Source organism: Brugia malayi, assembly GCF_000002995.4.
Source record: "Brugia malayi strain FR3 genome assembly, contig: Bm_v4_ChrX_scaffold_001, whole genome shotgun sequence".
In the NCBI taxonomy this organism is placed as follows: Eukaryota; Metazoa; Nematoda; class Chromadorea; order Rhabditida; family Onchocercidae; genus Brugia; species Brugia malayi.
The window spans coordinates 19,695,150-19,723,084 of NW_025062479.1; the positions used below are offsets into that span (position 1 = coordinate 19,695,150).

At 28.4% G+C, this 27,935-nt stretch overlaps 6 protein-coding genes across 9 annotated transcripts; 1 reads left to right on the forward strand and 5 right to left on the reverse strand.

The window, feature by feature from the left end:
- Positions 1–44: 44 nt before the first annotated feature.
- Bma-rpl-3 (60S ribosomal protein L3, putative) lies at positions 45–3,291 on the forward strand (the record flags this gene model as incomplete). 3 transcript variants are annotated; one of them, XM_001894208.2, is made up of 8 exons in its annotated part: positions 45–131; positions 811–1,002; positions 1,194–1,381; positions 1,879–2,014; positions 2,138–2,248; positions 2,346–2,483; positions 2,672–2,863; positions 3,043–3,291. In XM_001894208.2, the coding sequence occupies 8 exons, from the start codon at positions 45–47 to the stop codon at positions 3,289–3,291; spliced, it is 1,293 nt and encodes a 430-aa protein (XP_001894243.1). The 3 variants fall into 3 exon arrangements, with proteins under 3 accessions (XP_001894243.1, XP_042931396.1, XP_042931397.1); XM_043075462.1 differs by lacking the exon at positions 45–131 and having other exon boundaries at positions 826–1,002; XM_043075463.1 differs by lacking the exons at positions 45–131; positions 811–1,002 and having other exon boundaries at positions 1,266–1,381.
- Positions 3,292–5,067: 1,776 nt separating this feature from the next.
- On the reverse strand, positions 5,068–7,903 carry Bm18045 (Uncharacterized protein; the record flags this gene model as incomplete). The annotated part of the gene is made up of 6 exons (XM_043075464.1): positions 5,068–5,103; positions 5,250–5,389; positions 5,951–6,146; positions 6,554–6,742; positions 7,048–7,282; positions 7,698–7,903. The coding sequence occupies 6 exons, from the start codon at positions 7,901–7,903 to the stop codon at positions 5,068–5,070; spliced, it is 1,002 nt and encodes a 333-aa protein (XP_042931398.1).
- Positions 7,904–9,773: 1,870 nt separating this feature from the next.
- Bma-acl-1 (Acyltransferase family protein) lies at positions 9,774–12,233 on the reverse strand (the record flags this gene model as incomplete). Its single annotated transcript, XM_001894207.2, has 6 exons — positions 9,774–9,932; positions 10,070–10,120; positions 10,296–10,391; positions 10,678–10,850; positions 11,331–11,464; positions 12,046–12,233. The coding sequence occupies 6 exons, from the start codon at positions 12,231–12,233 to the stop codon at positions 9,774–9,776; spliced, it is 801 nt and encodes a 266-aa protein (XP_001894242.2).
- Positions 12,234–14,964: 2,731 nt separating this feature from the next.
- On the reverse strand, positions 14,965–16,577 carry Bma-dpy-7.1 (Cuticle collagen dpy-7 precursor, putative; the record flags this gene model as incomplete). Its single annotated transcript, XM_001894206.1, has 5 exons — positions 14,965–15,117; positions 15,236–15,557; positions 15,771–15,966; positions 16,190–16,253; positions 16,497–16,577. The coding sequence occupies 5 exons, from the start codon at positions 16,575–16,577 to the stop codon at positions 14,965–14,967; spliced, it is 816 nt and encodes a 271-aa protein (XP_001894241.1).
- A 2,431-nt stretch (positions 16,578–19,008) lies between these two features.
- Positions 19,009–20,813, reverse strand: Bm8926 (Uncharacterized protein; the record flags this gene model as incomplete). Its single annotated transcript, XM_043075465.1, has 4 exons — positions 19,009–19,155; positions 19,825–19,950; positions 20,302–20,452; positions 20,809–20,813. The coding sequence occupies 4 exons, from the start codon at positions 20,811–20,813 to the stop codon at positions 19,009–19,011; spliced, it is 429 nt and encodes a 142-aa protein (XP_042931399.1).
- Positions 20,814–23,262: 2,449 nt separating this feature from the next.
- Bma-folt-1.1 (Uncharacterized protein) lies at positions 23,263–27,911 on the reverse strand (the record flags this gene model as incomplete). Of its 2 annotated transcripts, none has more annotated exons than XM_043075467.1 (9): positions 23,263–23,337; positions 23,947–24,088; positions 24,479–24,671; positions 25,122–25,212; positions 25,653–25,803; positions 25,977–26,113; positions 26,603–26,784; positions 26,955–27,093; positions 27,780–27,911. In XM_043075467.1, the coding sequence occupies 9 exons, from the start codon at positions 27,909–27,911 to the stop codon at positions 23,263–23,265; spliced, it is 1,242 nt and encodes a 413-aa protein (XP_042931401.1). The 2 variants fall into 2 exon arrangements, with proteins under 2 accessions (XP_042931401.1, XP_042931400.1); XM_043075466.1 differs by having other exon boundaries at positions 23,263–23,400.
- Positions 27,912–27,935: the final 24 nt, after the last annotated feature.

Consider the following 27,935-nt stretch of genomic DNA (forward strand, 5'->3'; position numbering starts at 1 on the left):
ACCTAAACTGATAACCTGATTATTGTAGCAAGGCCCTAAAAATTATGCTGAATGAAGCAAGACTAGTTGTCTGGATGGTTTGGTTGGGGTGGGTGGCGGTGGGGAAGTGGAGTTTGGTTGTCTTGCACAAGGTGGGTTATAGCTTTCGTCTGGAAACATAGAAAAGCGGGTTATAACACTTGGATTCAGTATGATTCATAAGGCATTTTCTTTAGATATGTTTATCACTTTACTTATAATATGCAGTGCAAACTGTAATATCTATCAGTTTTCCAAGATGTCTAGATTTTGAACCAAATCATTGTGCTGTTTTCGACACCTTAATCAAGTTTTTCTTGTTGTGGTATTTTGATATGGAAAATGGTTTTTGCTGTGGTTTGTAGTAAGTTAACGTACAGAAAGTACGGGAATTCATTTAGGAGTTTCATTTTTTATTTATTTAGTTGGAATTGTCCATTTTTGATGTTTTCCAGTGGGAATTAATTTTGAGGCAAAGATTAGGAAGAGTATTTTTGTGGGCGGGGGTGTCATATTTTTTATTTTCTTCGTTCTTGTTCCTGTAGAATGAGAACATCTATGAGCTGGAGGAAAAAGTTGTTTACTTAACTGGATTCAGACCTTGGAGTAATTAATTCCTTGGATGTATCGTCTGTCATTTGTTTTAATTCTTCGATGAGTAACTGCTTATGGTTTATGTTGTATGTTAGATTACACACATTTTGAAGTATTTGCTTCTTTTCTGTGATTACCGATGGAACAATGATACTTTTAAAGTGGACGATGAAAACCATGATTGAAATTAATTTTTAGTTAGTCGGACTTGCAATGTCTCATCGTAAATTTTCGGCTCCACGACATGGATCGATGGGTTTTACACCCAAGAAACGATCGAAACGCCACCGTGGAAAAGTTAAGGCCTTTCCCAAGGATGATCCCTCGAAACCGATTCATTTGACTGCATTTATGGGTTTTAAGGCTGGGATGACTCATATTGTCCGTGAGGTATCATTTTCTTATTCTGACTTTTTGATGTTTGTATTAGTGAGCAATGCACAATGATGAATTCATTGACTATTGTTTGAGCAATAGAGTGATGAGCCATAAAATGTTCCCTATTGGACTGAGTGCTTCATATTTGTGTTCCAACTAGACATTGTATAGTTTCACATATATTAAATATGTGGCTATTATAGGTTGATAAGCCAGGATCAAAGGTTAATAAAAAGGAAGTTGTCGAAGCGGTGACAGTTCTGGAAACACCTCCAATGATTATCGTTGGTGTGGTGGGATACATCGATACGCCGCGCGGTCCGCGACAATTTAAGACAGTATGGGCAGAGCATTTGTCAGAAGATTGTCGACGAAGGTTCTACAAAAATTGGTACATTTACTGGATTTCTTTAGACATTTTCATCAGTTTGCAGCATTGAGGATGGGTTGTGGTTTGCTTGGTGGTGTTGTGGGTAAAGTGGTTTGGAAGTGGGTGCCCGGGTTCGACTCCCAGGTCCGCTTGTGCAAAATTCTGAAAGCTGTGACGAGAGGCTAGGAAGAGATACTTACTAGTTATGAAGATAGCAACAGTCCTAGTATATGCTGCCTTCCTTCTGAGCTTTCGTTTTCTAACATGACTGTAACGTTCCACGCCTCAATGTCATTTTGCTACATTTGGAATGAATTGGTTACTTCAGTGCACGGTTTTGAAAATACTGTCACTCTCCTCTGCAGTGTTTTGCATGAGTAGCAAATTCAGTCGTCGGAGAACCGACCTTCCGCTGTTACAAATGTTGTCAGTGTAACATGAAGGCCACTAAAACGGCGTAAGAAGCGGGAGCTTTTTGTTCTTTGCTTTTACACTGTTAGAGTTCTCATATTCCACAGGAATTCATCGAAGAAAAAGGCATTTCAAAAGCATGCGAAGAAATGGCAAGATGAGGATGGTATGAAGTCGATACAAGCTGATTTGGCCAAGATGAAGAAATATTGTTCAATAATTCGTGTTATTGCACACACACAGGTTCATTTTTGGGGTGGGGGAGATTTTCTTTTTTTCTTTATTCATGTTTATTTAATTTTTTTTTTTTTGTTTAAACCGATTACAAGTTTCACGTAGAGTTTCTGTTCACTCTCGACTTTGCAGATGAAAGTTATGAAACATCGGGAGAAAAAGGCCCACATTATGGAAATACAAGTAAATGGTGGTACAGTCCCCGAAAAAGTTGATTGGGCTTATGAACATTTCGAAAAACAGGTAGATTAATTTTAAGACCGCTTAATGACATGCAAATGTTTTTTTTCTCAGTCTTACCAAGGGAAGAAAAATTAACTAGAACATTCTTCACACACAGGTGCCAGTGGACTCGGTATTCGCCCAAGATGAAATGATTGATACCATTGGTGTTACCAAGGGAAAAGGTTTCAAAGGTGTTACAAGTCGTTGGCATACAAAAAAACTTCCACGAAAAACACATAAGGGTCTTCGAAAAGTACAGTTTTTCTGATTTAATTGAAGTATTTTGTTTACAGTAGTTCGGTGGCAATGATGTATAAGGCCAAATGGAAGTAGTGGACTGAAAAGCTCTTGTCGATATATTGAAGCTGAGCCATTCACTCATTTTCTAGAAAAGTTTTTAGGTTGTTTTAACAATACTGATAAGTCTGATCCTTGGTTTAGGTGGCGTGTATTGGAGCTTGGCATCCATCTCGTGTACAGTTTACGGTTGCTCGTGCTGGTCAGAAAGGCTATCATCATCGTACGGAAGTCAACAAGAAAATCTATCGGATAGCAAAGTCTTGTCTAACCGAGGAAGGCAGAAGAAACGGTGGTACAGACTATGATATTACGGAGAAGAGTATTAATCCTATGGTAAGTCTAAATGATTTGTAAAGGATGGGGCAGGGTGATATAATTTGGCATTGCATAATGATGATGTTAGTCTGCAATTCAGCGTATTATGTGCTGACAACCGCACGGGACTGAATGCATTTGTTGACCTCAATTGTTGAATGATTATCTCTTACTTTCTATAATTATAAATATTTTAGGGAGGCTTCCCGCACTATGGCTTAGTGAATCAGGATTTCGTCTTGATTCGAGGTTGCTGTATGGGTTCGAAAAAGAGGCCTATCACACTACGGAAATCATTAATTACGCAAACGAAACGTTTCGCTTATGAAAAAATCAACTTAAAATGGATCGACACGAGCTCCAAGTTTGGTCACGGGCGATTCCAGACACATGCTGAAAAGAAGGCATTCATGGGCAAGTTGAAAAAAGATTTTGTCGCTGCTTAGTGACTACTCTCATGCCCGTTGTTGTCATTTTTCTTGCAATAAATTGTTACTCTGCTGCAGTTTTCTTGACTTCTTCAAAAAGATGTGTGGTGTTAGTTTACTGGGAAATAATTTACATTTTCCTCATTGCATTTCCAGATCTTTTAAAGATCGAGTGTTATCAGGAAATTTTAGTTTTTCTTGATTGATGATGGATTTCTTGTTGACGCAAACGAGTAGTCGAAATAAAACGTTTATTGATCGTAGAGACGAACCAAACTGAGCTTGATGGTTATTATTGAAATCTACTTCAAGCAATAGGCTTAGAAGGTGAGCATTAGCTTATTGTCAATTACAGTGACTTCGGTAGATGCCATTCAACCTATACAATGAATTTAGTTTATAACATTGTATTAGTTATAAGAGTGACTGTGAGCAGATTAAAACATCTGCTATAAGTAGGACTGGTTTATAACAAACAAAGCTAATTGAACGAAGGGTTTACAATCGTTTAACATTGATTGGGGGTAGTTTACAAATTAAGCACTTGTAGATGCTTTAAAATGCACATAATGATGGTAATTGTTGGTTGAATGATTCCTTAGAAATTCTCAGTAAGGTAGTCGTTGGTCTTAGGCAAATAAAACAAACTTTGGTCTTCAAATTCCTCCATCTCCTAGATTTGATGGAAAATTATTCTGGTCATTTCGACTCAAAATTTTTCGGTGTTTCCGATAATTATGAAAGATCGCAGTATCTGGGTGGTATGAAGTCGGTGAATGTTGTGTTGTACTGATTTGGGGCTCTGTAAGTCTTCGTGTCGGTTATGAAGACTGCTTGAAACTGAATAAAGCAATTAATTCAAAATGATTAAAGATGGAAATAAAGCTGTTGGATGTTATAAAGTGTGGACCAATGTCTTGGAGAAGGAATTAATCTGTTGAAGTAAAACAGGTATGATGTAAACAAAGGTAAATGAAGGTGTTTGTTTCGGGACAAGTAAGTACACAGATTTGCGGTTGGACAATATGCAAGGAATTATTCCGAACACATTGATATGAAATGTGAAAATGGTTCTGCCGCTAACCATATGATCAATTGGGAATCACTCTTTCCGATTCACGTACTAAGTTGAACCCATCAAATCAAGTCATTATGAGAAACCAAATGGAGGCGGGAAGCACGGGCAACAAATAAAGCTGAGTTTTGGTGTCCACGGCGTATGGCCAAATACTGATGTCAAAGCATAGCTTTTATTCATTTTATTCTCTTCATAATTTCATACTTTTATTCTATGCAATTGAAGATGACCTTGCAGTAAAACTACTTTATTATTATACAACCCACTTTCTGCAGTAGTTATCGTAATTTCAAGAAATGAAAAAATAACAATAATGTAATAGGTAATTCATCATTTCTCAAGCAAATCAAACAGAATAATGCAAAGGATTTCGGCAATTGATATTTCGGCTACTAAAATGAAGTTACGTTGTTCAATGAGCAAATGAATTTATCCAAACAGATGTTTGGAGGAATTGAACTGAAATTTCGAGAAGTATACTATACATTCACTTTTTTCAAATATTAGCTATGAAATTTATGCATCGGAAAATGTTTCTATTGGAAATACTTTTGCTTATAGCAAATATTTGCTATCAATTGGATTTAATAAGAGATGACATTTTTAATTTCTCTAAAATCTCTTGCTGACAATTTTCAGATCTACTCGCTCTTCTCCTTTCAAGTACATTCAATGTTAAGACGCACATTCATACTGCCAAGTGATCCTTTTAATTTTCAACCGTTCTTTCCTTTGGGTGTCTCAAAAATTGTCTGAAAAAAAAAAAAAAAACAAATCAAACTTTAAAAATTCATTATGAATACATTTCATATACCCATAACAATGCTTATAAGTTTAACCACCTTTCTTTGAATAATTCTCTCTAGCATTAAATGATAAAATGCATCAAAATACATACAAAATAGTGGTTAGCTGCTTCACTGCCCGTTAATTCGATAGCCTTCTGACAATTTTCTTGGATAGTTTTCCTGACGTGTTTTTCTGTCCAAACTATAGCAATTGGTAAAGTTAATGCATATAACGGAGTTAATTGCACACCTGAATTTCAATGAAATAAGCATAAACATTCTTAAAGTCACACTAAAACTGGTAAATAAGTTTGCGGCATCACTTCCGTAAACTGTGCAATTTATACGACATTAATATTTAGAAAATAGAAACATCGATAATTCAGAATGCAATATAAAACTTAAAATTTCAATGAGTGTAATAAATAGTCAAATTATTGTTGAATCTTTTTGCAACTACTCATTCTCCCCATAATTTACAAATAATTTTATGGCTTATAGCTGATTAATTTTATATTTATTAATTATGTTTAATTGCTAAAAATTTTCCAAATAGTTTCTTATATTTATTTTAGCTTTTATATTGGCCACATTTTACAGATTCCAAGCGATTTTTTCACTGTCTCCGTATTGCTTGAAATAAGAACAATTGGAGCAAATTTTCGCTTTACTATTATTAATTGAACTTTTTTTTTTAATTCTAAACCTGCTCAAATTCGGCTCATTCATATTTGTTCACGATTACTTATTTACACATTTTCTGTAAATTAGAAAAGTGAATTAGATAAAAACTATAAGACAAGAAACGAACTTTCGAGATAAATAGCAAACTGTTTTGGTGAAAATTTGAAATCGATAGCAAAGTACATAAACAGTGCGCCCAAATAAAGTGCCAGGAATACGGAATGAAATGCAACTATTGGTGATAATGTTTGAAGAGAACTTATATTTTCCGTGATTTGATAACGATGTGATAAGTTGACGTGAATTTTGTTTCGGTGAAATCTCTGAATAAATGCAAGTGCTGAAAGAGTCAAACCAAGAAGTAACAAAAAGTTTGTGCGGGTTGCTTCTCCACAGGTAGTGACTTCATTCATTCATTCATGTAAAACAGAAAAATTATTTTAGTGATGCGATCGAATAGGAGAAATTTGACATATTAGGAGTGTAAGGTCAATAGGTCAAAAAAGTAGCCAATTCCAATTTAATCTTGATAGTCCCATGTTTCACTCAAATACCGCTCATATCACTAACTTATTTACGCGAATATCCTTAATAGATTAAACATGTAGTTGTGCGTCACTTACCGCCGCCAATTTCTTGAAGAAAATTTAGATCAAAGTAACATTTAAATCAATTTACTCATTAGATAATTTGTTGGTGAATGTTTTTGTAAGTAATAAATCAAAATTGCCTTATTAATGCAAAATAAAACTGGGAATGTTAAAGCAGAGATACAATCGATGGTCGCATAAAAGCCTAGAACAGCAGCAGATTTTAGTGCGTTTTCTTTATTCGCCGTCGAACAATAAACCACTTTCTCTGAATCGAACAATTTGAAATTACTACTCATAAATAGGAAACTACCGATACCAATGGTTAACTGAAAAATATTGAAATTACAGAACAGTTTTCGGATTTATTAATATTGCAGGTTACTACTACTATTCCATGTTGTATGTCAAACTATTTTAAGGTATCATTTGGTTATCCTTAGGAAAACGGCAATTTCCCTGCATCAGTTATTCGGCCAAGTTGTTAGAGGCATTTTACACACATATAATAGAATCAAAATTTAAATTACACACTGTTCTTTTTCGTTTCTTTTGAAATGTTGTCAAAGCATTAAATCATCAAACTAAATCACTAATTAAATCATTGAAAACAGATTTAAATTTCCCTCTGTACCTGCATTACGATAAGTATAACAGCGATACTTTTCCCAAAATTTTCGTATCTCGATGAGAAATACGTAGCGATAGCCCGCTCAATGACTACTGTCGGTATCGAAGCCGCATTTAAAAATAATGTCAAAGATATCGGTGTTCGCATCATGAAACATTCCCACAGAACTGTCATATACCCACACGGATCAACACGCGTTTTGTGATATGCCAGCAGTACATAGGTATGGGCAAATATTCTATGAAATAATAAATTTGCCAGCAATTTACATCAACGATCGATATTGTTCTTTGCTTCACTATGAATGGCTTTTCAAAGTTAGTGAATTTGGCTTCGATACTTGAACCGTTTGAATTCCGAAACATTCGCTCATTGTCACTATATGATCAATCAGCAATCGATTAACTAATCAGTCTATTTGCACATTTTTTGCATTAATCCACTGTTTATTTACAGTTTTTATTTGATGAAATACCCAATTGATTGTCTTCCCTATTTTGCTTTCTTATTTGTATTTTAATTACTTCTTTGTGCATAATTCTTGAAGCAATTTAAGAAAACTTTCTATTATTGCAGTGCCTTTCATTGACCGTTGCAGAATTTTTCGGTTACAGAAAATAAAAATTCTTTAAAAGTGAAATAAAAAAATGAACCTTGCAATACAATGAAGAATAAGCCACAACTGATGTACTATAATCAAAATTCGAGTATTTTGATGTAGTAAAATACGATTCGTTGTCTTAAATATTATCCATATTTCAACAACAACTGCTATCGCTGATATGATAATCACAATAATAAGGACAATGTTTAATGCGACACTGTGAGCCAACTCATTTGCATGCTTACATGAATCCATATTTATAATAAACCTAAAAATTTTATGCTTTATCACTTCCTAATTTGCAATAAATAAAATCTTTTTATAAGAGAATTACAATTATAAATAATTAAATAAGTAAGCAAGTAGACAAATAAAAAAAATAGATAAATAAACAGATAAATTAAGCAAATAAATAAGTAAATAATGATTAAATCGACAAATAAGTAAATAGATGTATAAATAAATAAGTATATATTCATAATAAACATAAAAATTTTGTGGTTTAGCGTTCCGTAAATTTACAATAAATGAAGCCTTTCTATCTATCTATATATACATAAGGAAAAAAAATTGAAAAACCAGCATGATAAATAAGAAGAGGAAAAAAGATCACGAAAAAATCAAGATCAAAATGAACATAATTACAATAGGTATAGCAGGAAAGAACTTTAAAAATCATCTGGAATTTATAAAACAACCATTAATTAGTAATATACGTTGAGTTTTTTGTGAATATGAAATGAGATTGGCAATGTGTATGGTAAAATTGAAATTTTCATTAGCACAGTTTTAAAGATTCAATAGCATATTGAAAATATACGGAATTATAGCATATAGAAAGCATTATTAAGGACAAGAAAATGAATAGAAATAATTTTCGTTAATTACATATTTCTGTTTTATAGGATGAATAGAAAAAGGTGATGAAAGGAAAAGGCTGAATAAGCATTTGCTGAATAAATGTTGAATAAATGATGCTATTTTGCATTGATGATATCATATCGTACACTAATTTTACAACCAAAGGATATAACGGGACAAGTAACAGAAGATAATATTGAACATTATCGATTTAGACGAGTCTCATTATCAAATGACATTTCCAAGTTGACTTTGGCTTGTTCATTATGCTTAGATCAATTCCTAATGAATATCTGAATGGTTCATGATTTGGTTGGAGTAGCAGATATATTTCGGTGAAATGTTAGGGAGAAAAACACAAATCAGGAAGGATAATTTGATGGACAAAATAATTGTCAATTGAATCGCAAAAGTTTGCCATGTCAGTCGCTCCTGCTTCCACCTATTAATAAATATTAGGCAAACCATAGTTTAGTTTATACTTCAATTTTATCGTTTTATCTTCATTTTCACTTTGACTTCCATAATAGATAAGTTAAAGTAACTGGAAGATTGAGGACTTTAAAAGTTTTTCTGCGCTAATTTTTCAACAAATTTGCCCTTTGAAAATGTTAGCCATTCCTTTATAATTCATATCATGTTGGAAAGCTTCGCAATCCAAAAGTCATTAGCGATAAATCCAAGGAATTTTGAAAATATTTACAAGACTGGATATCTTTTTAGATAAAAGACACATAAATAAGTGAGCAAAACAGAGAACAATTGTGACCAGTGTTAATATACCGACCCGGCAATTCATAAATCCTTTTGATATCATTTAATTGAGTAAATATTTCCATGAAGTTTTTTTCTGCATATACAATTCTTAGTGATTACTTTTTAACTGCTTCAAGAATATTACACTGCAAGTTAGAAGGTAAATGAACTCCATTAAGCAAATAAATCAAATGAAGTAAGTGAATATATTACATGCTATCTTAAAAAATAATTGCTTTTCCTTTAAGGATTACATTCGTATATAAAAAGGATCTAAAATGATTATATTTATATATAAACAAGGCTCTGCAAATTTGGAAAATTACAGGAATTGTGCAAAACTAAATCAATTGCCTTGAGGTAAATTTAGTGATGATGTTGTAAACAAAGCAATATATTTTAAACAATATTATATACAATGCAATGAATAAAATAATGCAATAAATGACTTTGTAAAAAAGAATAGAAAATAAAGCAATAAAGTGACTCGGCAGAGAGGAACTACTTCCTATTTCGAACATAATTCATTGCTTATTTTTCGATAAACATTTTCCATCTGTTTATGACATTCTTCACTCACACTGTCGACGTCAGAATATGCGAATGGGTCGATTGCCGGAAGAATTTCAATTATTACACGACCACCATAGTCAAATTTATAATCATCCTGAAATGCACTATAAAAATTTGCTCACAATTTTACGAATTACCAGAACTCATATGAGTGATAAAGTTATTAGAATAAGGTATTCTAGATAATTACACAGTATAACATTAGTCAAAAGTTTAAATAAAAAAGCTCACTTTTCGATAAAATGATTGGTATGATGAAATAACTATTGGAATAATCGGAACCTGCAAAAATATTATTGAAAAATGATGCAAGAAAATCAGTAATACTATTAATAACTTTTCAACACTCCTTAAAAATGAAGAAACTGTCTAACTAAGTAATGTTTTACCTAAGACATTTAAAAAAAGCTACCAATTTTATCAATTCAAAAAAGCAAAAAAACTATGAACGACATACGTTGGCTTCACGTGCTATAATGAAAGCACCTTTCTTAAACGGAAGCATTGTACCACTCGAGTTTCTTGTCCCTTCGGGAAATATCCATATCTTTCTCTAAAATTATACATGAAATGATTTTCAAAGAAAAAAAAAAAAAAAACCAAAAATAAAGGGCAATGTTCCACACTAGTGGAATTCGCTTCTCTCACGTTTCCTGCTTCCTTTGTATGCTAGCATTTCTTCAAAAGAAAAAAGGAGGAAAATGAAACCAATGATGTAAAATCTATAAATTAATCAACACTAAATTCAAACTGTATCTTCTTTCTTCTAGATCATGACATTTTCTGAGGTTCAGTAATAAAAGGATAAAACAGCTTTTTGCAATAATTCGAAGACTTACATAATTCCGTACCGCACTGATTGCTTTCTCAACTGATTTGTGTGCAGCAACTTTACTGAATCTGTTTATGAAAATAGCTTCACAAAGATATGCACAAACATTGAAACCCGGCATAAATTTCAAACTACTCTTCAATAAAACAACGCAGTTTTTCGGCCAAACGTACGTTAAAGCTGAAAAATATGTTACATATAGCATTCATAACTTCCAGATTTTAAATGACCAAAATTTACTTGTTACCTACTAAAAATTTAATAGATAACTTTTGGAAGCCTAGAATGCTAGTAATACTAAATGCAAGTCTGCCCTCTCAGATTTTCAAACAACATCAGCAACCTGAGGACTGACAAACAGCCTATGTCAAAGAAAGCAGCTGGTAGTAATAATTCTTGAATTTTCGAATATACCTGCAAAAACATGGCCTTTGAAATACAGCAGAACGATATGGTGAGGGTTTTTAATCCAACTAATGACTTTTTCCTCAATTAAAATTTCGCTTACTAAGAAGGACCTGAAATTCAATCCTGATTTCCTTAATTCGAAGTCCCAGTTTTGTTCTAAGCAATCTAATCCTTTGTTTCTCGAGCAATTTAATCTATGCTTACATTTTAAGAGATGAGAACAAGAAAGGAGTTATCAAGAATATATCATACTTAAAACATCCAGCAAAGTTTGATGATTTGCAACGACAATAAACGAGTTATCGACTTCGATGAAATTCCGGTTGCGTATTTCGTAAGATATACCACACCAAAATGTTAATAATTGAAAAGTACGAAACGTATGCCTAAAATGTGATTCATATAAAATGTAATGTCAACAGGATGTTAGTCGTCCACAATATACTTCTTAGTAAATCTTGAGAAAAGTTCTCAATTTAGCATTAAACTTCTGCGGCTGGGTGTTCAGTGTTATGTTTCATGGTATAAACAAGAAGCAGTGCTTTCCAGATTTTCATGAAACCTCAAAATCAAATGTCTCCATGTTGAAATGCATTTAAAAAAAGTCGTAGGGAATATAAATTTTAAATCAATCGCGCAAAATTTTTACAATAATATGCACTAAACATTAAAACTGTATAAATGATTCTTATAAATATATAAAAATTCTGTAAACTGAAATAATACTTACGAAGTACTATAAAAAAGAATGAAAAAAAAAATAAAAAAGTTACCGTCTTCAACAATTAAATTAAAAGACATTTTTTCTTTGATAAAAGCTTTTTTTTTCAATTCAAAAAGATTTTTACACAACGAATTATTATTAAATATTTCCTATCATTATTTTTGCTTGGTTCCTTTGTCTAATAATAAACTGAACTCTGATACATATATAGATAGATAGAAACACTAAAAATAAAACAGATACCAATGATTTTTTGGAGTTCTTCCATTTGGTAATGACAGGCATGCACCAACTGTTCCAGCCGTCACCAGACAAATCGTATAAAGGATTACTTTGAAGTAATACCTGAATTTCGGAGAAGTAATCCACAGGGGGCCAAATGCAATGCATATAAAAATCATGACATTCAGGATAATAAATTCGTTCCACATATTCTAAAGCAATGAAATAAAGTACAGAAAGATAAGCTATATATATAGCATAAAGAAATCACTGAATATACATGTTAAACAATATGAATAGAGAAATAATTCAGATATAAATTATCCTGAAAGGTTTTTTGACGACATGTATTACGTTACGATCAAGAATAGCGAGTTAATAAAATATTAATAAAACAAATTTACTAACATCAGTTTCCTTATCTTCCATTTTAACTTAATAATGTTTCGAAGAAATCAAAACTGAATGATGGTCTGAGCAATAAGTAATTAACTACTGGATGTCTTCACATCAGTTAAAGTTCTACGATTTAATATCATATCTTACTGAAGACGACTGGTGATAGCTTCTTTTTGTGCTAAATTGTTAAATTTTAAAACATGCTAAATTACAGAGCTTAAATCATGATTTCTTCTAACTAATCTAACTCTATTATTATACACTTGATACAAAAGAGAATGATCAAGGAAGACTGAGCAGAATATCAACATTTTATCATCTCTCCTTCATTCAATAACTCATCAGAGCGAAAAATTTCTTAATGCTATGCAGTAAATGCACATCATCCATTAATGATGTGATATACAATATCTAAAAGAGATATTTTGAAGAGGCAATAAGGACGTAAATGATCTATGATGATCTATGATCTGTTAATATCAATCCAACATCAAATTTATTAATTCGAAAGACAAATGAAATTCATCTGTCTTTTCTTTAACAAAAAAAAAAAAAATTGTGAAAAGACGTTTTTCTGAAATAAATTAAATATCGAAGTTTTGCGCCACAACGTTGCTCGCAGTCCGATTGCTATTAATAGCTTCCAAGCACCGGCCAACCATCAAGTACCCAATGCACTGATGGATGGAAGCAAGGAAAGAGAAGAGGGATTGACTGCAATAAAGTGACAGAGTAGTCTTTCGGGAAGTCCGGGTTCTCTCAGTTATCGGGGTTGGGGTGTGTGGATTAGCATTAAAACTGCATCTGTTCGTGCAGTCAATCTTCGTTTACTTACAAACAGCAGTAACTGATATTTCTGTTCTATCTCTACTTTTATCTCTGTACCATTTTTGGAAAATGATTAGATGGAAATAGTGCAACTAATGTTTCTGGTTTCTTCCCTAATTGCTGAAATACAAATGACAAAATTTCAGCGAGCTTGGATTTATTCAATTTTACGCTGATAATAAGATTATTTGCTTTTTAATATATATTTAAAAAGAGGTTTCAGTTACTATTACACTTTAATTTTGTCCGTTTTCTTTTTCTCTTTCATTTGTTTCTCCAAATGTTATAGATCGTTTTTTCATGTTCATTTTCACTTTTCCTTATTTAATTATTGAATTTATTATAATTGTAAAAATTTCGACTTTTTATTTTTACGTATTTTCACGTATATATATTTTCAGTAATATAGTATCACTTTTACGTATATATATTTTCAGTAATATAGTATCACTTTTACGTATATATATTTTCAGTAATATAGTATCACTTTTACGTATATATATTTTCAGTAATATAGTATCACTTTTACGTATATATATTTTCAGTAATATAGTATCACTTGAACTATTTTCAGTATTACATAATTTTACATGCTTCTTTTTCAGCCTAGCTAAACATTTTCAAGTTTCGCAACCATAGTATTGCTACTGAAATCCACACTCTTTTTCGAAGAATCATATTTATTATTCTTTTTTACAGAAAAAAAAAACTGAGGCAAAATTTTTGCCAAAAAATATGAACCTTTGTCTTCTTTTAAAAACTAGGTTGCATAGCATATTTTTTCAACTTTTATAAGTAATGTATTTTCTTCCATAAGCAAAACTACTGATTGAAACTATTTTTATTGTTTACAATTTAAAAAACAAACGAGAAAAAAAAAGCATATTCAAATATCATGTAAATTTGCAAGCGAAGTATCAGGCAGGATGCAAATATCTGCCACCTGTCAACTTCACGAATCATTGTAAATTATTCAAATTCAGAATAAGAGATTCAGTTTTGCTGATATTAAAAAATCAAAGTAAAATAAAAATATATATGTTTTCATTAGTTGCATAATAATTGTAATAAATTGTAGAAATAATAACATGAATTAAAAAATGCTGAATCCCCAATATCAGTTTCTTGAAAAAAATTTTAACAGAATTTTTCGAACCATTTAAATTTAAATTCTAAGCAGCATTGAAATTCAATGATTTAGTTTACGAAATGCTCGAAAATAGTATGAAAAGCAGCAATGACATGGAACCTCGCTGATAATCTGAACCACTGTGAAAAAAAATGGTCTTTTTTTTATTTGCATCTTGTCACTTTATACAAATTTCATATTAATTGCACAGATTTTTATTGTATAACATTATCATTTCGTTCAAAAATCAACAATTTCATATTTTTGTTGCTTTATTTCAAATGATAATTTATTAAGAAGCATTTAATTAGTAGTTGATATTGATTGAAAGCATTAGCAAATCTGAATTATTTGCTAATTGTTGATGCAAACCAATTCTTCTAATTCAGAATATTACTAATTTTGCACAATTATTAGTTATCATTTAAATTATTATTTGAAGGTAAAATGATGAAACATTCATTGATAGATGTAACGAGGAAGAAAGGTACATGATTTGATAAAGTTTGAACCTAAGTAATCTATTCATAAGCAAAGTTTCGAATTCATGGAACATTTTTTGTCATCTATAATCTCAAATCTTGTCAGATTTCTATTTCCAGGAGAGATGGTGCTACCACTTCTTGTATACCGCAAGATGATTCACAATGTCCTGCTGGTGGGCCCGGCTCACCTGGTAATCCAATTGATCCTGATGGTCCTGTTTCACCGCGCTTTCCTGGTGGACCAGAAGGTCCCTAAAACAAATTAATGATATAATGAGTCTTTTTACTAGAAAATTATGGAATTACATAGTTCAACACTTTGTTTGAATATGCTCTTTATATCTTAAAAAATGAAAAGGAAATGGCTTACTGTTTCACCGATAGGTCCTACAGGTCCCATATGATTTGATGGAATACCATTTGGTCCTGGAGGACCTTTAGGACCACGTGGTCCTTGTGGTCCAGGTGGCCCTTTGATACCTACTCCACCAATAGCGTCATCACCAGGTGGTCCTTTCATACCAGCATCGCCTTCCTCGCCTTGCTTACCTGATAGTCCTGGTGGTCCCACTCGACCCGGCATTCCTGGCTTACCAGGTAACCCAGGTGGACCAGTTTCTCCAGGAACACCCGGTCTACCTTGCTCTCCTTGTTGTCCACTACTGCCTGGTGGTCCTGCAGGACAAATCACGCTGTAATTTGCTTCAGGTAACATAAAAAAATTTTTGAATGAACTATTCAGATTTTTGCGAAGAAAAGACACATATTTTTCTCGAAATATACCCTTAACCTTTTCCATTTCTTCTTCTCTTCTAGTCCCTGTTTGCATTCAAAATACTGTTAACTTCAAAATGTTGTTTCAGGTAACATTAAACTAGATCAGCTTAACATTGCTGACAACTAACCAAGGGAAATTAGATTCAACATGACCCAATATATCAATCCCATCGATACCCGCTTTACCTGGTGTACCAGGAAGGCCATCTGCACCAGGTTCTCCATCAAGGCCTGGCGCTCCTCTAGGCCCAGGTGGACATTGCAAATTAACGCAAGATTCACACTGTTCATATTCACTCATTATGAGTTGTTGAGAATAAGCATCTGAAAACATATTTAACTAAAATTGCTATTGTAATTAAATGACATCATCACTTCTTATAAGCTGAAATTATTGATAAAGTTCACTTTTCCTAAAAGATTTTTAACTATAAATTTTTAACAGTGATCATTTTTCGAGTAAATTTAATATATAATAACAATTTAAAAAGAAAAAAAAAAAAACAAGTGAAGAAACTATAATTACATAAGATTGCACTAAATTTACCTCGTTTCATAGTTTGACCTTTTCGTAATGCAAGAGTGTCTCTCCAAATATTTCGTCTTGTTTCCTATAATTGTAATTAATCAATTGTTCATTTTCTTTTTGTGACAGAGCAAATAAAAGTTAATTATCAGTCTTTAACTATTTATTATAGCTGATTAATAGGAAATGAATCAACAAAATTAATCGTAGCAATCTAAAATTGATTTAGATATATTCAAACTTGTTAATTATTTTAAAATAATCACTGAATATGAATAAAAAATTTCTAAGTTTAAATTTACTAAAAAATGAAACTTATAATTTATACCTCTAATATTGTCATTCGTTTTTTCAAATGCTGTTTTGTACGCTCAATTCGTAGAAACAACGATATATGGGTGACACTCATTATTGCAAGCAAAAAAAGAGATATAAATATTATGATTCGAGCATTTTTATGATTATCCATTATGAAAAACTGAAATTGTTAAAGCAAAAATCGCTTTAAATCTTTAAATTAAATGTTTTTCTTGTTATTTCTTACTTCCTTGTTTACTTTCTATTAAAAATTTAAATGAAAAAACTTATAAAACTATTTTTAGGAAAAAGGACAAAATAGAATTTAACGATGGAAAACAATTTTTTATTAAAGTATTAATAATGGAGAAATGATGCGATGAAAGTAAATATTTAGATATTCAAATGAAGGAATTTTGACAGAAATTTTTGAAAAGTAGAATGTTAATTTAAGAAAAAAAAAAAAAGAAGATTAGTGAACTAGAATTCTGTTTAAAAAAAAATTAGCATTAGTTGGCATTATTAATTTATTCCAAAAGTTGAATAATAAATAAATTATTGTTTTTGCATGGGACAATTTCTTATTAATTAAAAAAAAAGTTCTCATGAATAAAAAGAATTTGCAGTGATTTAATTTAAGGTACTGAAATGGTAAGCGAACAATTTGAGATTGCCAAATATTAATTGAAATTCAGGTGTTACATTTTGAAATACTTCAACTATTGAAATGTGAATTATATGATCACTACATTTAGATTCATATTTTAAGGTCAAGGTTACAGTATAAGATCTATGATCTCATCCTCCAAATATCTCGTAATCAGTCTTCTTACTGATTTATCTCTGTCATATAATCAAAATTTTACAACTGAAAAAATGAAATTTAGTAACAAACAAAAAAAAAAAAAAACTATTATAAACGATCTATTAAAAATGTTGAACTGAATAATATAAAATAATTTGATAAATGAAAACGAAATAATTGAACTAATAAATGATTGTTTGTTTAAAGCACAATTAATTATCAAAATATTATTATTTCGCAAATTTATTCGTTGTCATTGATTGTAAAACTGTTCAAAATTGCTTGAATAACTTGAAAAATGCTATAATTTGATATAATTCTTCAATGAATAAACTTAATTTCATTTAGCTTTCAATTTGAATTGCTATTTCAGTACTTTACTTCAAGTAATACTTTTGTGGAAGTACTCAGTGAGCAGACACTATTATTTAACATTGATTTGCACAATAAATTAATTATCATCGATGTTTCATTCCATTATATTTAGACGAAACAATAACCAATTGTTGTTTTTTTTAGTAAATAGTCTAACTAAATGCTGAAATCTAAACTTTAGATATCATATTTCACTAATCTTTAAATTATATTCAATAGTTCTATAGCTAATGAATCGTTTCTGCTGCTATCATCATTATTATTAACTTTTAATCAAAAAAAAAAATGGCATTTCTGTTATCATAATGAATTTAAATGATTTAATGATCACAGTAAGGCCTTAATGACAATTTGACGACAGATTTCATCAAACTGCGACACAATGGACGAATTAATTGTTTGTTTCTCTCATTTTATATCACAAAAATAAATTTAACAATTTATCACTGGTAAAAGATAAAATTATATGAGTAATTTGAGTATTGAATAAGAAATGCATGAAGACTGAAATACTCGAAACTGTAGTATTAACAATAATAGTATGTAATAATGAAGTAAGCTTCATATATACTTTATATATAAAATTTATCTTACTTAATTTTAATATTATATTTAGTATTATAAACTGAATTGACTAATAAAAATGAAACAATTTTTTTTTTTTTGCAAAATCAATTAAAGAAGCCAACAAAAGAATAAGAAGTAATGCTGTAATTAAAAACCTATCATAAGGTTAATCGAAAATTTGTAATTAATATTTCAGGCAACCATCCAACAAAGATTAAGATGATATCACACTGGCGTTATTATTTATCCACTAGAATTGTTTATCAATGAATATAAACTAATATTTCGAAAATATTACGTTTAACTTATTTATTTGCATTATATTAAAATCTGAGTCTGTCGAATTGATTAATTAAAATTTTTTGATAAATTAGTGATCCAATGCAATGTAATTCAGTATTATATTGCTAAAAAATAATATTACCATTTAATAATTAAGATGACTTCAGTGATTTTAATGTTAGATTGTCTTTTTTTTCAGAATTTCACCAAGCGGTTATTCCTCAAAAAAAGAAGTTTTAATGTAATTTTCTTTTTCGAATCAATAATTTGCAGCATTTTATTTCAATTTTCTTCTATAAATTTTGTTCTTACCAAAAAAAAGTAGAAAATAGAAAACAAATGAAAAAAGTGAGAAATATTATGATCTGATAAGTAACGACTTTGCATAAGATGCATTCATTTCAAATTCAAATGGTTTGGATGCTCACAGTTGTTCATAGTTTATTTCATTTCTTTTTTTAATGTATCATTTAACTTTTTTCTTTTCTCTTTTATTTTACAATAAAAAAAAATCTCAACAGAAATATGGTACCACTGGAAAAGGCATGAATCGCTTATGTCTGTGACGACGATTCTGATCATTTATGTGGCGCTTGTCTCTTGACATCATATTCCATGGAAATTCCGTATGTGATGGATTTCGTACATCCCATGGAAAACTCTGCAATTATTGACTATTAGTATTAAATTAAAAAAAAAGTTATGATACAGAAATGAAAACACACAAAAAAAGATTTTTTTCAAATTGTATATTTTATTTATGCTAACATTTAGCACTCAACAAATGAATTACTTTATTCGTTTTATTACACTAAGTTTAATCTTTTACTTTCTATTATTCTGTTTACAAAATTATAAGATAAAAAATCGCCTTACTTAAAATAAGTCTTTTAAATAATAATTTTTATCTCTAAAGGTATTACCATACATTTAATCTTTGATTAATAATGCTATATTTATTCAGAAATGGTAATATTTTAGTCAAATTCATATTTCAAAATAGCCAATTTTCCTTTCTAAATTATCATTTAAATAGATTAAAACTTCATACAAGTCAAAAGATCAAAAGTCAAATGAGTTTATTATAACTCGAAAATGATTGCAATAAAATTAAGTTGGTTGAATAGTTTAACTGCAAGAAGTTAGCATTGTTGTTAATCAAAAATTATTTACAGAAATATTTCAATATTTCTGTAACAAAATTTAATGTAACAGAAAGTTATTATTAGCTCTGTAATAAGCTAATTTTTACTATTTTATTTTTTTCTACTTTAAAACTGAAATTTTTAAATTATAAAGCTCAAATGAAATTAAAAAATAAGAAACTAACACGCTGTATACTATCTTGAAGATCTACACTCCAGCGATTTACTTCTTGATTATAGATTTCCAATTTTCGATAATCCATTGGTGTCATATCACGTAAATACACGCCATTTTTGTAGATTTTTCCATTCTAGACATTGCTTTTCTTTTTTAATGTTTTTTTTTTTTTTTGTTTACAAACTATAAATAAATAAAATATTTTTCACCTAATTTAGTTATTTATATGCTAAAAATTTTTATATTAATATTTTAGAAAATTTCGAGTGCAAATTATTTTTAACAAAGAATTAAAAAAAGGAGAAAAAAAAAAATGAAGAAACTGAAAAAAAGAAAAGAGAAAAAAGCAGTCCCTTATTGTTTGTACTTTATTAATTAATGATTTCATAAAAATTTTTTTATTGTTTTGTCTGCTATCAGCAAAAATAGCAATCACTGAGCAAAATTGCTTAATTAAAAATGAAAGAATGAAGAGGAAAATTACAATAACATAGCATCCGTTACCACCAGAAACAAATAGGCCATTGGCATCATAGCAAACATTGTTGACACAGATGACATTATTGTTGAAACTATTGATAACTGTATGTTGTACTTGTGATTTAACCAATGTAACAAGTAGCAGCAGATAGAAACTGAAAATTTACGAAATTATAGGCATTTGAATATTGTTAAATAAAATTATTAATTAAACATCAAATAGTTATTAATGATGATACTTTTTTTTTTTCAAAATAACTGTCATTTTCATATACATTATTAATTTAAATTTCGGTTTTTTTTTTCCTCGCACTTTTTTTTTTGGCTTTTTTGTTTTTTTCATGTAAATAAATTCAATGGGCTATTGCTATTAGATGCAAAATCTAAAATCTAAAATTAAGAAAAGAAATTTAAAAAAAATTGAATTTGTTCAATTTGTTCAAATGTTCGACCTACTATTAATGAATAGCAAAAGGAACAAAAACACAGAGAAAAAAGAGAAGAAACTAACAGCATCTTCCTGCTGTGACATATAATAAGTCGAAATAATAATGAAACTCGAAGAGTTATTTAGTTGACTGAAAAAAAAAAAAAACGAATGAATTTTTTTTTTTAAAAAAAAAAAAAAAAAGAGAATTAAACAAATGAAATATGTATGAATTAGGGATGAAAGAAGAATTGAAAAGTGTAATAAAAATGTTGTATCAAAGTGAATAAAGTGCAAAAATTTCAAAATAATTATTTAGAGAATTGATTTTTACAAAGTTTTAAGGAAGCAAAAAAAAAACAGTCAATTTTGTCCTTAGCAAAATATTTCGCGGATGACAGAAATTGATGCTTCAATGAAAAGAAGAAAAAAACTTTGCCTTCTAAAAGTTCTATCTGTGCAGCGATAAAGTTGAATCGGTTTCAGAAATCAACCATTTCAATCAGATTTGATGGTAATATTTAAAAGCAGAAAAAAAACTTTTTTGTTTTTGTTTTTTTTTGATAAATTTAAAATTGACAAAAGAAATGAATAAATATTGATTTTTTGCAATTTTTTTGTTGCCATATAATGAAGTTGTCAGTTTTAAAAATGTAATTCAAATTGAGACCGTAGTTAAAAGTAAATTTATCAAAAAATATTTATATGACATCTCGAACATAAAGAAAATCAGCTTTTATATTCAGATTGTTATCATAAACGACATTTGTACAGAATATATTGTTGTATCAGTAATAAGACTGAAGAAAAGTTAAAATGACGTGGTCAGTCATTTATTGTAAACTATATTATTCATAATTTAGCTTTAAAAAATGAATATTGTCTTTAATTAAGTTTTCAAAATATAATTATGTAATTATTTTTTCATTACTGTGCTGTTATTTATATTTTGTTTTAAGAAGTACTTTTATCCTTCTGATTGATAACAAAATTTGAAATTCCATTGTTATTCTGATTTGTTATCTTTTCTTGCTTCATCTTCACAAACATTTCATGAAATAATATTTACAAAATATTAGCTGTAAATATCTATGCATTTAACAGAAAAAAAAAGAAAAGGATTCGAAGAAAAATGCAATCGCCAGATAATGACATAAATATATTTAATTACGAAATGAAATGCAACAATTATAATGCATTTATAAAATTTATTTTGTATCTCTTATCACTGCAAAACTGTTTAGAATTGTTTGCAAAAAAAAAAAAAAAGGAAGGATAGGTGTTTCATTGAAATGGTGACGAAACTAATAGGAACTTGTTTTCAGATTTTTTATGAAATCAGGAAAAAAATTAACAGTTAATTTTTTTCTTGCTTCATTTTTCTCTTCACAAACATTCCATGAAATATTTACAAATTATTGAATATGAATAACATCTATGCATATTTTTATACATTATATGAGCAATTAGTTTGAAACATTGCAAAAATGAAGCTACCAATTGTTCACAAATAAAATTAAATCTTTACATAATAAACGGTTAGTCTTATTTCCAGATAAAAAAAAAAAAACAAATTTTTATCCTTTCATTTTATTTTTTCTATTATTTGAGTTAAACTATCAAAGACTTTAAAAAATTTTTTAACTGAAGTAAAAGTAAGCTAATCAATAAAACATTACAATTGTTTAATTTTGTTACTTAAAAAGGTATAAAAAAGCAAAGAGTTAGAGTTGAAAAAGGGACAACAATCAATTTTATCAATACAACAACACTTAACGGTAATAGAAAATAATTGAAAATGTAGAATTACTATTATTTTCTATAAAGTGAATTAACACAAAATGAATAGCAAAAAATTTTATCATTCGATAAAAATATTTTATAAAAATAACAGTTACTATCATTTCTTTTTTTTTTTTTGTACAAATCATTGCGTTATTTACATGTTATTTTATTTCAAAGAATTCATATTTAAAAAAAAATTGTGTTTAGTGATAAAATTTATTATATCTTTGCTTATATCGCTATTATTATTTTCACCATAATTATCATCACTACCATTATTATGAATTAGAGATTTTAAAAATAACTGAAAGAAAAATTGTTTTTTATAAATTAATTTTAAAAAAAAAATTAAATTAATAATATGAAAAGTTTCCTAATATTAGAAAGAGAAAGAAGAACGAAATCAATGACATAGTAAATATATTGGAACATACTTTCTTATCTTATTACTTGAGAAATAAAAGAAAATACGGAATTGAATTTAAAAAACAGTTTCAATGATAATTGTATAATTTGTTGCCTTGCTAATTATTAATTTTCTTTTTTTTTTTTTTTATTTCAATAGAATATTTCAGTAAATTATACATCAGAAATATGTAAACTTTCGAAAGATTTCAAATTTAACAATTTAAAAAAATAGGAAGTTACTCTTTTTACAAACTTTTTCATTCAAAAAAAAGAAATGGAAAAAATTGAAGGAAAAATTAATATAATACATTGAACAAACATTAAAATCAAAATAATTATAACCAGTTATGTTAGAGTATCTTTTTCAGGACATTGATTTGTGGGAGTGAATTCGGTAACAAAAATTTCGCCAATCATTTTCTGTATTAACATAAAAATGAAAATTACTGATACAACACCAAAATAGCAACCATAAATAAAAAACTGAAACATTTTGTAGTCAAAAATCTCAAAATAAAAAAAATAATTTAAATTTTTGAAAATACCTGATAAGAAAATAATATACCGACTTTTTATCATTGCACAACAATACTGTTTTTTTTCTTTGAAAAGTTTAATTATTGCAAATTAATAAGTGAATAGAAATGCTTCAACAAATTTTATGTATCATATTGAAAATTTCGCAACAAAATTGAAATTAAAAATTTTGTACATAAGAATTTTTAATGTTTTGTTATTAATTTTTTTTTGCAGTTTTAAATAAATGATAATTTTTAAAATTAAAGTCTTTTTTCAAAAGAAAATTTTATAGAACTAATATATTTTGTCAAATAATTTTATAATTTCACATGATAAGCTAATAAACTTTTTAATTAAAACTTCCCACACTTTTTAATCAAAATTTATTCATTGAACATTTAATTGGAATAAAAATAAAAAAATGAAACAAAAGAAGAATGAAATGAAATACTGTATATCGGAAATTCAATTCACCGATAATTTTACATCATAAAATTAAAAAATGGAGACCTGTGTGCGTATATCAAGTGCTAGGCCATGTTTATCAACAACAATTAGAGTTAGTATTGTTTGAAGAAGAAGTGCAACAAAAGTACTGGAACCAAATACTAAGCCATAAGTTGCCGTTGTCAATTCTGTAGCAATTATCGTGCTGAAATGGAATTTATTTCATTCATACAATTTGTTTTGTTAGAATTAAATAATTTATTCACAATTTAATTTGTCCTTTTTACATTTCAAATATGAAGTTTAGAAAGAAAAACAAAAAGATATTTGAAAAAAAAAAATGAAGTTCTTTTCAAACAAGTTCTTAAGAAAATATTTGAAATTATTTGTTGTAACAAACGACAGCTTCAGAATATTGTATATATACGAAATTAGATTTTTTTAAATGAATTGAAACTTTTTGGGCTTATGATAAAAATACTGCTTTATCAGTTAACATTTGAATGTTCAGCAATAATTATTAAACGAAAAAATGAAAAAGTGCAGAACCATTTGTTCAAATTACTCTAATATTTACAAAGCGCATTTGTCTTACCTTGCTGCAGTCATAAGTAATTGATAAATGATAGCAAGAGCGATGTAAAAGATATAAGCAATGAAAGCACTGGTAGTTTGAGACATTACAATTAATAATATGGCGATAATCATTGAATTAATCCATATTACCAATTCACCACATTTTACCCAATCAATTTTCAAGTATTGAACGAAGAAACAAACAATTGCCCCTGTTTTTTAATTAAAATATTAATTGCTATTTCATTTAGTTAAGTTAAAATTTAAAAAATTCAGTTCAAATTATTTCATTATATTAGCTGAGAAAATTTATGCTGAAATAGAAAATTTATGCATAATATTGTACTAAAATTTAAATTAGAAATCTTAACACCACTACTGATAAGATGCAATATTATTGCTTAGAATTTAACATGTGCTTTTACAGTTTTTTATATTTTCCAATACATGGAGTAGATGATCAGTAAATGATCGTTAATTCTGTAATAATATTAGACATTTTAACATTTCTGTCATAAATCAAAAAAGTTTACTTTAAACTATTTTATTTCATATCTCATATGCTATATTTTCATTTTCTGAATCACTAAAAGTATAGGAAATTTATGATTGTATATGATTGAAATAATTGATAAAGCAAATCATTCATTCTATATACATACCAATCAAAGTAGCTGTACACTCCGTAATACCATTATATGCTTCATCATCTTGTTGTAATAAAGCCCATAAATTTTGCACATAATTTTGAACCTCAAAAAAATAAACATTTAGAAAAAAAATTTTTTTCTAATACAAACAAAAAATGCTAAACAAAATTTTAGATTAAACAATTCTAATCATGAACTTAAATTTTTAACTTTTTTCTTTCAATAAATTATCGAAATATTTATAAGAAATCATAAAAATGTTTTATAAGTTTATGAATTAAAAAAAAAAAAAAAAGAACTAATGCGAATAATTATTGCGAATGTTCTTCTTCTTATTATTATTACCATTGGTAGACAATTGATGTTGTCATCAATAATTTGTGATTGATTATTTCATATATTTATGGAATGATTGGTTAAACCGCTCATTCTTGACCTATTTAATATCAAAATCGAACATTAGCTTCAAAAGAAATTTATATGTCCAAGTTGTAATAATTTTTTTTTTTTTTTTTTTTAAAAAGTTATAAAGAAATACCATACTTGAAAGCTTCCACAACTACCCAATGACCACCAAATGCACCATTTTAATACTGTTCTTTTACTCTTGAAAATCATTAAATGTTTCCAAACATTTTGAAGATAAGTCTTCATTCCAGGGCCAACTGTTGATGGTATTGCATTTAGTGATACCCTGTGCTATATCCAAATTTACGTTGATAAAAAAATAATCGATGACTTAAAAATCACTAATTAATTAACTATTATGAAATAGAATATACTGAATTAAGGTGTATTAGTGGAGCAATCAAGAATAAACAATGGCACTGAAAAAAAAAAAAATGATACGTATTTTAAACTGTTAACCTTTCATCGTCATTTATTTCGACTGTTTGATCGCAATTTTCCACTTCTCTTAAATTTTTATTCTTGATCATATTGGATGATATTGATGGAAGTATGCATGCCATTAATAAGGTAATACAACCGAAACCAAATGAAATCTAATAAACCGAAATTGCTTTTAATAAATAAAAAGACGAAAACAAATTTGTTTAAAAAAAAGTAAAAATAACTTTTTTGGAAGTTGTGAAAAAAAAAGTTTGACAATTATTTTCGTCACTAAAAAAAAAAATGAGCCATTATGAGCTAATTGGTTGAAAGTTAATAATTATTTCAGGTAATATCTAAATAATAATTGATGCATTTCTAAATCAAACAATATTAAGTGCAATCGATTGAGTATTTTATGGAACATTCTAATTTACTTATTAATTTATATACAAATTTTACTCACTTTTATTGTTATAATTTTATTTTATTGTACGTTTGCTTAATCAAAAATAAATAAATAAATTATTTACTTAACAATCAACTGAATTTATTTCAAATCAATTTGTTTATTAAATCGATTTATTTTTTTAAATTTCATTTGTCAAATTAATATGATGAGAACTATTTTAGAAAATGAGTTTATTAAAATATTTACTTGCCTCATGTAGTTGTAAATATGATACAAGATGGGTTGAAATAAGCAGCTGACCGGATCCGTAAGCTAGAAATTTGCCAAACAGTGTAGCTGCTCTAACGTATGAAGTGATACGTTTGAAATGCTTTTGATCAATAACTGCATACATATAAGAAACATAAGCGATATCAGATGCTGTTGACAATCCTAATAATTAAATCCATTAAGTAATATGCATCAATCAATTTTAATCAATAATTTAACCTAATTTTTAACATTTTATTCTTTCATATGCTAATTCAATCGTTTTATTTCTTTTTTTTTTTAAAAATAATATTCAAAAAAAAATTTTTTTAGGACAGTTATTATATACAAACCGAAAGTTATTTCCATTAATTGCATTTGCCATACTTTATTGCCCCAAAGAATGATTGCATGAGAAGCGCAATATGACATCGCTTCAAGGACAACAATTGGCTTATGTCGCAATGCATCAGTAAGAAAAAATATGGGTATCTGAAAAGTAACATTAATTTAAAGTATGGGTTAATTAAAGGTTAACCTATTTTTTCCATTTAAAGCAATTATTTGAAAATAATTTTTAATAGCTAAGGTAAAAAAAAAAAAAAAAAAAAGGAGGAAAAAATGAATGAAAAGGAAGGATTTGATTGTGATATTATGTATGATTTTTGAAGGAATGATTATTTAAATAAGAACAGGTAAAAATAATTAAATATGAAATTATTTAAATCAGTGAAAATAAAGAAATAAATAAAAATTATTGTAGTATTATGGTTGTTTATCTAATTTATAAAATTCAGTCAATTTTTATTCTCCATATTTTTCATATATTGAAAAAAAGGAAAATATTTTATCACTGTTAGTTTTGAACAAATCACTTCTTTCTTTTAATCATTATTTAACAAAAATAATATTATAATAGAATTTACTTTTAAATTCAGTAATATAAGTAATATAATTTAAAAAAAAAAAAAAAAAACGAATCATTTCAATTATAATTATTGCTTTCCCACTTAATCTCACTTATATTTCTTGCATAATTTTGCTATTTCTAATTTTTACCACTCATTTTAAATTGATTTTAATTCTGTTCTATCTCAAACCAATTAATTAATTAATTAGTACTAACAAGAAGAAAACTAATATTTGTTACAATGAATTAATTATTGAAAAGAACTTACCAATGCAACCAAATATGAATAAGTCCATAACGGATATATTTGACTGTACAATTGAACATCGGTAAAATTTTTATAGGATGAAACGAGGAACGGTGTTAAAAATGGAGTTGCAGGACGAAATTTTTTGACCATTCCAAATAAACAAATAAAATATGC